This window comes from Urtica dioica, chromosome 11 (genome assembly GCF_054948205.1).
Source record: "Urtica dioica subsp. dioica isolate 48M chromosome 11, U.dioica_male_clone48M_v1_H2, whole genome shotgun sequence".
NCBI classification, from domain to species: Eukaryota; Viridiplantae; Streptophyta; class Magnoliopsida; order Rosales; family Urticaceae; genus Urtica; species Urtica dioica.
The window spans coordinates 19,968,118-19,981,103 of record NC_142766.1 but is presented as its reverse complement, the minus strand read 5'-3'; the positions used below and the strand labels follow the sequence as shown (position 1 = coordinate 19,981,103).

Below are 12,986 nucleotides of genomic sequence, written 5' to 3'. Positions count from 1 at the left end.
GTGTACAAATTATATGTTATTATTTTAATATATATATATAAATAAAAATTAGTAGTAATAGGAAAGAGAGGGAAAAAAGCCACGTCTGTGACGTGTCGCCCAGTAAAGCTACCACGTGTCAATGGTACATGAAAGTTGAAAATATGTCGTTATATAATCAGACTAGTTTTAGGAAAAAAAAAAGTTGAAAATACATCGTTATATAATAAGATTAGTTGGAGAGAGAGGAAAAAAAAAGTCGAAAAAAGGGAGAAAAAATAATAAAAAAGAAAAAAAATTATAAATATTGGTTGCAACCAAGGTTCAAAATATCGTTACCGATATCCATACCGAGGTTCTGATTTTACGGATATATCGAGTATCGACGGATATATCGACGGATATTCTATAACAATTTAAATACCGACTACCGATTATATCGGTGATATATCGTTGATATATCGGATACCGACGGATATATCGACATAAATCCTATAACAAATAAATATTTTTAAACAACTAAATATATGTATGTCTTGGAATTCAAATTACGAAAATACAAAATCAAATACTACAAAGTTCATGACAAAAACTAAACACAAAGTAGACATTATAGGACATAAAAAACTAAACACAAAGTAGACATTATAGAACATAAAAAACTAAACACAGAGTAGACATTATAGAACATAAGAAACCGTTCCACCATGCTTAAAACGAAAGAAGAGTAGAAGACTACAACCTTTGAAAGTCCGAATCAGTTGTAGGTTGAGTGTCGAGGAGGTTGAAATGTGTGGGGTTGCACCATCTGACCTTGACAGTATTCGGGCCACGACATGTATGATGAATAATAGTCGAGGTAGGTTTTGATGTGCATTTCATAGTTGTACTGATCCAGACCGATGAATAAGTTGAGGACAGGAAACTGTGCATATTTTTTTTCCATTCTGGTTGTTGAGAATTGAGGTTGAGCTTGAGCCTCAGATCCCGAGACCGACATTGAGTCAAATTGAGAAGAAATTTGATCAATATCAGTAGTTGACGCACGAGACATGGGAGCTGGATAAGCCGGCTGAGTGCCAAAAAAATAATCAAATGTGGATAGCTGATCTGACCTGTCAGTTGGACCAGTATCTTCACCTCGTCGGCCAAAACCGCCGACATCACCTTGAGTACCAAAGTCATGTCCATCTCCTTGGCCCCTTGGGTCAACACCACCCCGACCATATCCACCCCCGTAATCACTTCCCCCGTAATCACTACCGAATCCATATCCACCACCAGCATATTCGACACCTCCGCCATGTGAACTACCACCATAAGTACTACCCCCGTGAGTACTACCACCATAAGTACTACCACCAGCAGTACTACCACCACCAGTACTACCACCACCAGTACTACCGCCATCGTGGCCAACATCGTCCCGCATAACTCGGTCGACGTCAACACCTAAATTTCGAGCCTCGGTAGCTACTTCGGGATTAGGATTACCAGTATCGTCATCGAGGTGGATTGGTCGAATCCAATCGAGGATTTCCTCATCTAGGTTTTCGTCACCGATCGTCGCCATCGATCGTTCGAGGATGTCATAAGGATCTTGCCTATCAACCCCGTCATTCGCAGCTTCAATGTCTCTTAGTTGCAGCTTTTGGTTGTAGCTACAAAAGACAAGCTGCTCCAAGCGCTTGTAAGCCAACCTATTCCGTTGTTTCGTGTGGATCAATGCGAACGTACTCCAATTCCGTTCGCATGCGGATGATGATGCTGTTTGGGACAAGAGGCGCATTCCCAACTTTCGCAATGTCGGACATTCATGCCCAAAAACGTTCCACCATTCGGCTGCAAATGAAATTAAATCTTATACCGTGTAATTAATAACTTCATACATATTATGAAAGCTAAAAAAAATAACGTACCTGGTGGCATGTTTGCTCTTGCGGCTATGGCAGCTCGCTCTCCTAATCCACCATTTGCATCACGGAAATAAATCATCTACACCGAAAACAGTACATGAACTTCAATTTTGTACGTCCTAAAATTATTATGCATGTAATCAATGTCGATATTAAAAACAAGCAGTTGCTGACCTCTTTCCCAATATCGGTGTAGTCTTCATGTGGATGCAACTTATCGTAGACTCTAGTCACCATTTGCATATATTCGCTACGCATCTCAATATTGGGGTTGTATTGAAGCCTTGGATTTAGCCAATGAGCTGCTTCATGTAACGGATGATGTAGCTGCTTCTTCCACCGCTCAGTCACAATGTCTACCACCCATTGTTTGCCTTGAAGGTCGGACAGACGTGAAACCATCGACTCAAACACGTTGTACATCATTCCGAGAGTGGGAACCACTTCAGTGTCCACGACACGTAGAGCTGCGTACATCGGCTCGTAGATGGAGCAAACCATGTCAAGGGAAGTCCAAAATGAGGAATCCATGACTGTTTCCTCCACAGCTCTACCGGTGGCAGAATTCTTGAGCTTCGATACTTCCCAAGATTCTGATATGAACATGTTTCGCAGCTGGACTTTGTTGCTGCGTATGCTCCTACATGCCAAGTAGTTCGTCGCGAATCGTGTCTTCCCAGGGCGAATAAGCTCAGTCGGGCAGAATTCTCTCATCGTCGCTAACACGTTCAAGTGGTTGTAAATGAACTTTGTAATGTTACGGGCTTTCGCAACTGGTCCCGCTACAATAGGACGTTTCCCGATGTCCTCGAACATGAGGTCGATGCAATGTGCAGCGCACGGCGTCCAATACACTGGGTACTTCTTCATCAACTCTTTCCCAGCTTTGACATAAGCCGAGCCATTATCAGTAACAACTTGCACGACGTTGTGCACCCCGATATCTTCGATGACGTCTTTCAGCACGTCAAATATGTACGCAGAATCTTTGATCTTGTTCGACGCATCGATAGACTTCAAGAATACCGTACGTCCAGCGGAGTATACCATTACGTTGAGAATACTCAACTTCGTGGTTCCAGTCCAACCGTCGGACATAATGGTACAGCCATATTGTTCCCACGTGGGTCGTTGTGCATCCACGTACTTCTTGAAGTCTTCAACCTCCATCGGCAAGTACACGGAGGATATCTCATACGATGAGGGTATAGGCACACCGGGACCTGTACGGCGATAATAAAAAAGATTATTTTCAAGCTCGCTACAACATAACTAATTTTATAATTAAGCATTTATAAGAATGGTAGTCTTACCCGCTTCAGCGACTCCAGCTATCATATTCTTGAAATGATGCGATGTTACTTTGTTGAACGCGATATTTGCGTGGATGAAAAACTTGCTAATTAGGCGACCTACAAATTTTTTCTTGCGTGGATTCACCATCTCTGGAATCCGTTGTTGCTTCGCACTCTCTGATCGATACAAAGAAGGGGCCGAGGGGGGCACTGCCCCTGAGCCTCCCCCAGGACCCTCAAATCCACTGGCGAATCTTTCTGAGGCTTCTTCTTGACGGTTCTTTTTGAATTGTCTGAACAGTTCTCTTTCCGCTTCGGCGTCTTCTTCTGAATCTTCAAGATTTTGTGTCAACCTTCGACCGACGTTAATATCAGATTTCTTCTTCTTCTGCTTCTTCATGGAGGTTTGTAGAAGCAGTTCTTGCATCTCTTTTTTAACCTCGGGAGGAACTTTAGTACATATTCTCGCATTTTTATTGGGGTCGTTACCACTCAAGTGGTATTTCATTCGAGTAATCCCACCACCTTTCATTTGTCAACCACAAAAGTGGCATGTGAACCCGTTCGAACTCCCCTGGATGGGCGTACAATACTTTCTTGCCCCTTCGTCGGTCATTTCTATACATAAAAAATTCACAACCACAATATCACAATCACAATCACATATTCTCCCGTCCATATTCACAATTTCAATGTCACATATTCACATATTAACATATTCTAAAATCTAAATTCACATATTCTCCCGTGACCCGTCCATATTCACAATTTCAATTTCACATATTGTTCACATATTCTAAAGTCACATAAAAATTCACATATTCACAATTTATATCGTAAATTCACATATTCCCGTCCACAATCATAGATTCCAATTCACACGTCGAAATGTCCTAAATTCTACACTAACATAATTTTTACACTAACCTCTTTTAATTGAAGATTCTGGAAATTTTGAAATCGCCGGAAAAGTCTCCGGCCGCCGTCAATTTGGGTGGCGGGTCGCCGGAAAAATGAAAAACTCGCCGGAACTTAAAAAAAAGTTGGGGATCTGAAAGATATTCATATACTAATTTCAAATATGCAAAAAATTTCAACAAAACTTGAGTTAAATCTATCTAAAAACGAAAAACAAAACTTAAAAAAAAATTCTTCATATTTTCCGGCAGTTATACACTCACCAGTGATATCGACGGAGATATCGGTGATAAGCTATAACATTCCTTCTTCGCTGGACGATTTTAGACGGATATAGGGCTTGGTCGCTGAGAATCGCCAATATCACATAAAATCTGGTCTTCGGGTAACGATTTTGGCCGATAAAAAAGTGACGATTTTTTCAAAATTTTGGGCGATATTTCCATTATTTATACTCTCCAATTTATCGCGATAATTTGAAAAATCGAGGAGATATCACGATATTTTGGCGATAAAATATAAAACGATAACGGTTATTCACGATTTTTTACCGAGACCTCCAAAAAAACGAGATATCGCCGATATATCGCGAGATATCGGCGATATTTTAAACCTTGGTTGCAACTAGTCAATCTTTACCTCTTTTAAGGATCTAAATTTAATTTTATTAGAAAAATTGTCTATCAAGCCGAAGTAAATTAATTAACCTAATCAAATTAATTAATTTACTTTGGTCTGAAAGACTATTTTCTAAAGTATAACCATTTAATTAATTTACTTCGACTTGATAGATTATTTTTTTTAATAAAATGAAATTTTGGTTATCTTTTAAAATGAGGGTGGATTATTAGGCTATTGATCCAATTGCCCCAAAAAATTGTCTATGTAGGGATATGTTATGGATTAAGGAAAAAATGAATTTCATTAGATTTTGCTGAAGTGAATTCCTCAAACTTTGGAAGAAATAATTTGAGGGCATAATTTGGGGATCTTTTATTAAAACACAGCAAGAAACCAATAAATAATTTAATAATATCTAACAATCTTGAATAATAAGCCAAAAAACCAGAAAGCCTCGCACTACAATGGCGGAATTAATGACTTGTAAGCCATCTACCTCAACGATCACATTCGGTCACCATTTACACTTAATCCGGCTTAGATTGAGATAATTTGTGAGAAAATATATTCAGTTGAGAAAATGTCCCTCTAATTGAATGAGAAAATATCTCATCTAATAGATAAGGTCGAGTGGTTTAGAGAGTATCTCAATCAATATGTCTGCAAGTCTTCACTACGAAATGAAACAGGTGTCTGATCGGGATTGCATTGTGACATGTTGCACGATTATGTCATACTTCTCCGCATTGTCTACATTTATGCTTTTGGCCATCATTCCCTTCCCAATGAGAAGGTATCCTTTTCTTTGTTGATATGCCGGCAGCACGAGCGGAAATATGTGGTGGATTGACTATTCTTTGTATGACTTCCTCGGGAAAAGTCGATGTCTCTTCACAGTCGTGTGGAAGAGTTACACTTTTATAACTGTTTTCAATATTGTGTGGTATGATACTTTAAAATGTAATCCTCAACAGCCAAGTTGCGAAACCCATATAGAATAGTCCTTTGGGCCAAAGAATGATTTGAAACGCACGACAGGTGCATGTTCTATTTCTAAAACTCGTACACTGATGGAGGACACAACTACTCCACATCCCATTAGAATACACCTGTCACATGTTACAAAATAATTAAGACAAACTGAATTCACAAGAATTCGTGAAACCATTGTCACGAAAGCACAAGATTCATAACGAGATTGTTTTTGCGAAATCATGTGAATTTGTGACATCTTTGTCACAAAATCCTGTAATATCACAGCAAAGTTGAAACATAATGCAAATAATTACAAAAAAATAATAATTGAATGCTTAGGACGTACCGCCATGCTAGTAGATTTAGAATGGTATCTGACAAGTTTTTTATTCGCTTCTACTTAAAGGATCGTCAACATTGTCGCCGCATTTGCATTACGTTCGTAAAACCATTTTGTCATTCTCTCTAGGAGAAAATCAAATAACTTTGCAATTGGGAGCTCTCCAGGTTTGACGTTCATGACATTGACTCGATGTTGTTGGATGTAATTAACGAGTACCTATTTTCGCTGAAGAAACAACGAGCCCAACTCGCATGGTCTATGTCGTTCTGAAGGTAATATCGGACTCCTAGATCCTCTACGCCAATCATACCCATATAGGTTTCCCAATCTAGAAAAGTGTAGGCCTTTGCTGCAGCATAGAATATCCAATTCATTTCCTTTGCAAGACCTTTGAACTTATTCTTCACGTTCTTCAGAAGATGAAACATTCCTTGGTTTCTGTTTGACACAACGATCTGATGTTCCCTCTCCACAACAACCTAGGTCTATTTGAACAACTTGAACGAGAACTAAATAAAGAAACTTATCGGAAGAGAAAGGTCAGAGCTTGTTGCGGAAGTGGGAGACAGCTTGTTGCTATGGAGCTTGGTCGGAGCTTGGAAATGGTCACTGTTATGAGGGATTTTTCCTCACCCGAAAAACATTAAGGCCCAACCCAAAAACACAGAAAGCACGGCGAGTCCGGCCCAAGGAACCAGGTGGGAAGATCGGAGACCCGACAAAAGGGCGTGAAGCAACCCGCTCTTATCTCAACAAGCGGGGCTCGCTTGAAGCAATCCGTTTCTATCCCGACAAGCGGCTCGCTCGAACCACCCCGCTCCCGTCTCGACAAGTGGGGCTCGTCCGAAGCATTCAGGGTGGACCAATCTTGAAGTACCCAGGCTGGGTCGATCCCGAAGCTACACGGCAGGATCGATGTCGAAGTACCCAGGCTGGGCCAATCTCGAAGTACCCAGGCTCGGTCGATCTCGAAATACCCAGGCCGGACCGACCCCGAAGTATCCAGGCCGGATCGACCCCCCATCACCACTTCGCAAAGGGGGTCTCGCCCGACCCCCTTTCCCATTTCGCAAAGGGGGACTCGCCCGACCCCCCTCTTTTCCACTTCGCAAAGGGGGCCTCGCCCGACCCCCCTCTTTTCCATTTCGCAAAGGGGGACTCGCCCGACCCCCCTCTTTTCCACTTCGCAAAGGGGGGCCTCGCCCGACCCCCCCTCTTTTCCACTTCGCAAAGGGGGCCTCGCCCGACCCCCCCTCTTTTCCACTTCGCAAAGGGGGCCTCGCCCGACCCCCCTCTTCTCCATTTCGCAAAGGGGGACTCGCCCGACCCCCCTCTTCTCCATTTCGCAAAGGGGGACTCGCCCGACCCCCCCTCTTCTCCATTTCGCAAAGGGGGACTCGCCCGACCCCGCTCTTTTCCATTTCGCAAAGGGGGACTCGCCCGACCCCGCTCTTTTCCATTTCGCAAAGGGGGACTCGCCCGACCCCCCTCTTTTCCATTTCGCAAAAGGGGACTCGCCCGACCCCCCTCTTTTCCATTTCGCAAAAGGGGACTCGCCCGACCCCCCTCTTTTCCATTTTTCAGAAAGTGGGCCTCGCCCGAACCCCTTCACTCCTACCCTAAATCTCGCCGCCCCACTATAAATACCTAAGAGAAACACTTATCAAGGGCTGGCTTTTTCTCTCTCTAACGAGATTATACCAAATTCTCTACTCAGCTATTTCTCTCTCTAAAAACACATTTGAGACCGAAATCAAGAACAAAGAGGATCAAAGCCACTTCATACATTCTTTTTCACACAAAATAGAGGAACAATCTACTTCCATTCTCTCTAGAGTGGGAGAAGATAAGCTTACTCTCTCTCTAAACCCAAGGCTCCAAGCCAAATTATATTCCCTCTACAAGAGTGTCCAAGATCTTGAGAAACCAATTCTCAAGTTCTTCACTTGATAAGAGGAATATCCCATAAGAAACCTCACAGGTTCGAAGACACGTGACCAAGTCCGCTCACGTCACGTGTCCGTAAGTGTTAATCCAAAAAACGGCTTAACATTTTGGCGCTAGAAGGAGGGGATCCCGAGAACAACCACGTACGGGCTCTCCACCAGCAAAAACACTCATTTCTTAGGTTCCAGGGAACTCCCACTACAACAAGAAGTCACCATGTCGAACCGCGCGGCCGTCTCCGAGAGCGGCGCTCCCCGGCGAGCGGAGAGTGTGGCGCTCCACACGCGAGCACGGACACAGGCAAGGCAGGGACACGTCCAGGAAGCCCCCCCGGCGGGCGCAAGTCCATCGACGGGCGCGGCGCCGACGGCCGACCCGAATACTACCAACGCGGCGAATCCCGCCGGATCGGTATTCATCGAGCGAGACGACCGGATGGAACGCCTCGAGAACAGTCTATTCTTGCTGGCAGGTGAATTCGCGAGAGACAGGGAGGAGCGAGCCATGAGGCGTCACGCCCAGGAGAGAAGCGGACAGGTGCGAGATGTCTACTCGGGGAGTCACGACGAAGGCGGCCAGGAAGACGTGCCCGACCCGAGCATACGGGACATCGGACACAACCACCGAGAAGAACGGACGGCCCACGAACAGGTACCGCGGCGCTCGGAGACTCGTCGCGACGAAGGGCGAAGGGACCCGCGAGCGCAGCCTCACGCCCCTTTACCCCAGGCGTCCCGCTCCACAGCCGGAGCAGGAACCGAGTCGCGAAGGTCCGCCTTCGAACGTCTAGGACTGGGGGAGGAGGTCGCCGACAGCGGGGACGCGAGGAGGTTTTCACCGCCGCGACGCGCCAGGTCGCCGGGGCGCCTAGAGCCAAACGTGGACTTGAGGCGCCACCTCAACGCTAGATGGGAGATCCCTAGGCACCAGCCTGTCCCGGAGACCCATGAGCCGCGTGAGGTTGTTCCACCGGCCACGACAACTCCGACGCCTCCCGCACCGCACGCCACCCAAGCATCGAACGAGAGAGGGCGCACCACCAGGTTCGCGCCGGCCGCCACGCAGGCCGGGAACGACGAGTTGACCAACATGGTCAACGTGCTAAGAGAGGAAGTCCGAGAGCTGCGGGCGGCACAGACAAGAACTCCCCTGGTAAGAAGCATGATCGAGGGCGTAGCTTCGCCATTCGCGGCACACGTGCTCGCTGATGACACCGGGGGGAGCTTCCGCCCGCCCACCATGCCGCTCTACGACGGAAGCACAGATCCCCTTTACCACATCCACCAGTACCAGACTAATATGAGGATGGCGGGACAATCCCCGTCGACAATGTGTCAGGCATTCTGCCTGACCCTCACCGGTACCGCGTTCGAGTGGTTTCAGAGACTTGGGCGAGGGACCGTCCAGTCATTTGAAGACCTCCAAGAGAGATTCCTCACTCGCTTCTCGGCCTCACGAGTCCGGAGGAAGGAGAAATCTTACCTCCTGACGATCAAGCAGGGCGGGTCCGAGACGCTCCAACACTACCTTAACCGGTTCATCGAGGAATCCAACAAGGTGGACGACTACGAGGACAGCGACGCTGTCTACGCCTTCATCGACGGCCTACGGGCAGGTGACCTTTTGACAGCACTGGTGAAGCAGCGGCCCGTCACGATGACGGAACTCATCTCTCAAGCAACCCAGCACATCTCTGTCGAGGAGTAATACGAGAGTCGGAGAATCCGCGAGAGGGGTAGCCGGCGCAGGGACGAGGACGAGGTCGACGACGACCAGCGAAGAAAGAAGAGCCGGGGCGCCAATGTCGCGATCTCGAACGTCCGACCCCCGTCGAGACAGAGACCCCTACTAGTCGAGAAATTTCAGAGGAACGCCGACTTCACACCACTCAAGACTACGCCGGATCGAATTCTGGCCTTGCACGGGGACATGTTCACAGAACCTCGACCCTTGGCGAAGGATCCGTCGAAGCGCAACAAGAATAAGTATTGCCACTTCCACAAGGACCACGGTCACCTCACCGCCGAATGCATCCAACTCAGGAGGCAGATCGAAAGTCACATCCAGAATGGCGAGCTGAAGGAGTTCGTGATGGCCATGGTTGCCAATCCGGACCCCGCGCCGAGGAGACAGGTCCCCCAGAGTGACAGGCGGCAAGATCGTGGGAAAGAGGTCGTCGCGAGCGGGAGTAATAGCAACGACGCCCGAGGCAACGTGACCAACGCCCCACTCAACCTGGTGACCACTATCTTCGGAGGGCCAGAAACGGGAGATACTGCGCACGAGCGGAAAAACTATGCGCGGGCGGCGGCCGGAGAGGGCCCCTCCCACCATATCAATCTCACCCAGAACACGTGCCCGGCCACACCGTACGAAACGATCCACTTCACCGAAGAGGAAGCCCGCCAGGTGATGCACCCGCACAATGACGCCATCGTTGTCAAAGCACAGATAGCGAACAATATGGTGAAGAGGATTCTCATTGACAACGGGAGCTCGGCCGACATCCTGTTCAAGGCTGCCCTCGACCGGATGGACCTTGGCGAAGTTCGCCCAACCCCAGTCAAGACCCCGCTCTTCGGATTTGCGGGAGAGTGCGTTTACACGGAAGGTTCCATAAGCCTCCCAGTCACATTTGGACAGGAGGGGGGAGCCCAGGTCACGCGCCTGGTGGACTTCCTAATTGTGGATCGGCCTTCCGCTCACAATGTCATCATAGGGCGACCGACGCTCAACAGGCTCCGCGCAGTCACCTCGACATACCACCTCCTCATGAAATTCCCGACACCGAAAGGGGTAGGAGTGATGCGGGGAAGCCAAGCCGATTCCAGGGCATGCCACGTCCAGGGATCCCGCATCAGAAAAGACGACGCCATGGTAGGGGTCATATATCAGGTCGGAGACGACCTCCCAGGCGAGATCAGCAAGGCGCGAGCACTCGAGGACCTAGACCCACGGGAGGAAGCTGACACCAAGAAAGTAGAGGCATCTAGCGATCTTGTGCCCGTGATACTCGACAACGCCAACCCCGAACAGGTCGTCATGATCGGAGCGCGCCTGCCGGCCGAGATAAAAAACCAACTCGGAACATTCCTCCGAGAGCACAAAGACGTTTTCGCATGGACGCACGCGGACATGCCGGGGATCGACCCGGAGATCATCTCTCATCGGCTCAACGTGCTCCCCGGAGAGAAAGGGAAAATCCAGAAGAGGAGGTCATTCAACCCGGAAAGATACCTCGCGATTAGCGAGGAAGTGGATAAGTTAATCACCGCCAAGTTCGTCCGCGAGGTTAAATTCCCGAGCTGGATCTCCAATGTAGACATGGTGAAGAAGTCGAACGGGAAATGGCGAATCTGCATCGACTACACCGATCTCAACAAGGCGTGCCCGAAAGACTGTTTTCCCCTGCCGAGAATTGACCAGCTGGTCGACTCCACCACAGGACACGAGCTCATGAGTTTCATGGACGCATACTCGGGGTACAATCAGATCAGAATGTACGGACCGGACGAGCTGAAGACCACTTTCACTACCGATCGAGGCCTATTCTGTTACCAGGTGATGCCGTTCGGACTAAAGAACGCCGGAGCCACTTATCAGCGCTTGGTGAACCAAATGTTCGCCAAGCAAATCGGGAAGACGATGGAGGTCTATGTCGACGACATGCTCGTCAAGAGCCTCAAGGCGCCAGACCACGTCAAAGACCTGGAGGAGACCTTCGCCCTTCTCCGAAAATACAGGATGAAGCTGAACCCAAACAAGTGCGCGTTCGGCGTAGAATCAGGGAAATTCCTGGGATTTATCGTCAACCAGCGGGGCATCGAAGCCAATCCCGAGAAGATACAGGCACTCCTGGATATGAGGTCCCCAACCAAGGCAAAGGAAGTCCAAAGCCTCACTGGGCGCGTGGCAGCGCTAAGTCGGTTCGTCTCCAAGGCCACCGACCGATGCCAGCCTTTCTTCCAAGCCATCAAAGGAGGAGCCGACTTTAAGTGGACCGACGAGTGCGAAACCGCATTCCAGGACTTGAAGACATACTTCGCCACGCCACCACTCCTAGCGAAACCCAGAGACGGCGAGACCCTCTACCTGTACCTCTCTGTGTCAACGAGGGCGGTCAGCGCGGTCCTCGTCCGAGAAGAAGAGAAGATACAATGGCCCGTGTATTACGTAAGCAAAGCGCTTTTAGACGCTGAAACGCGATACCCGGAGATAGAGAAGCTGTCACTCGCTCTGGCAATGTCCGCGAGGAAGCTCCGGCCGTATTTTCAAGCACATCAAGTTATAGTAAGGACCGAGTACCCAATCAAGAAAGCTCTGCAAAAGGGCACTTCGACAAGAATGGCCATCTGGTCCCAGGAACTAGGTGAATACGGGGTGGAGTTCCAGCCAAGAACGGCGATCAAGGGACAAGCTGTCGCTGACTTTATCGCCGAGTTTACCTACGATGTGAACCTATACCAGGATGAGGAAGACAAGCAGGGCAAAGAGGTCACAGAAGACAAGGAAGCAAGCAAGAAGAGGAAGGCCGCCCCCGACGGACCAGTCTGGAGTCTGCACGTGGACGGAGCGTCTAACGTCCGCGGATCAGGGGCAGGAATCGTCTTCGTCAATCCAGATGGGGAAAAGCTCAAGTACGCCATTCATTTCCAGTTCAAAGCTTCGAATAATGAGGCCGAATACGAGGCCCTCCTGGCCGGACTCGACTTGGCTAGGAAGCTCGGGGCTGAAAATCTCAAGATCCACTGCGACTCGCTCCTCATCGTCAACCAAGTAAATGGAGAATACCAAGCCAAGGAGGAAAACATGGCGGCGTACCTGGAGGAAACCAGGCTCCGACTGCAGTCAATCTCTTGGTACGAGATTGTGCAGGTCCCCAGAGGCTCGAACGCCGAGGCCGACGCCTTGGCTCGAATGGCTTCAGGCGGTGACGACGAAGAGCTAGGTAAGGTGCCCGTCGAAACTTTGAAGCTTCCGTCCATCAACAAG

At 48.2% G+C, this 12,986-nt stretch overlaps 1 protein-coding gene across 1 annotated transcript; it reads right to left on the bottom strand.

The window, feature by feature from the left end:
- Positions 1-736: 736 nt before the first annotated feature.
- Positions 737-3,722, bottom strand: LOC149382120 (uncharacterized). The gene is made up of 4 exons (XM_089601457.1): positions 3,209-3,722; positions 2,070-3,118; positions 1,899-1,974; positions 737-1,821 (listed from the first exon to the last, which is right to left on the bottom strand). The coding sequence occupies exons 1-4, from the start codon at positions 3,720-3,722 to the stop codon at positions 737-739; spliced, it is 2,724 nt and encodes a 907-aa protein (XP_089457583.1).
- Positions 3,723-12,986: the final 9,264 nt, after the last annotated feature.

Bases quoted from the DNA above. Each gene is read 5' to 3' on its own strand.
- LOC149382120 (XM_089601457.1), bottom strand. From the start codon at position 3,722: ATGAAAGGTGGTGGGATTACTCGAATGAAATACCACTTGAGTGGTAAC. The intron at 1,975-2,069 runs GTCAGCAACTGC...TTTTCGGTGTAG, and splicing joins ACACCGATATTGGGAAAGAG to ATGATTTATTTCCGTGATGC. The intron at 1,822-1,898 runs GTACGTTATTTT...TTTCATTTGCAG, and splicing joins AAGAGCAAACATGCCACCAG to CCGAATGGTGGAACGTTTTT.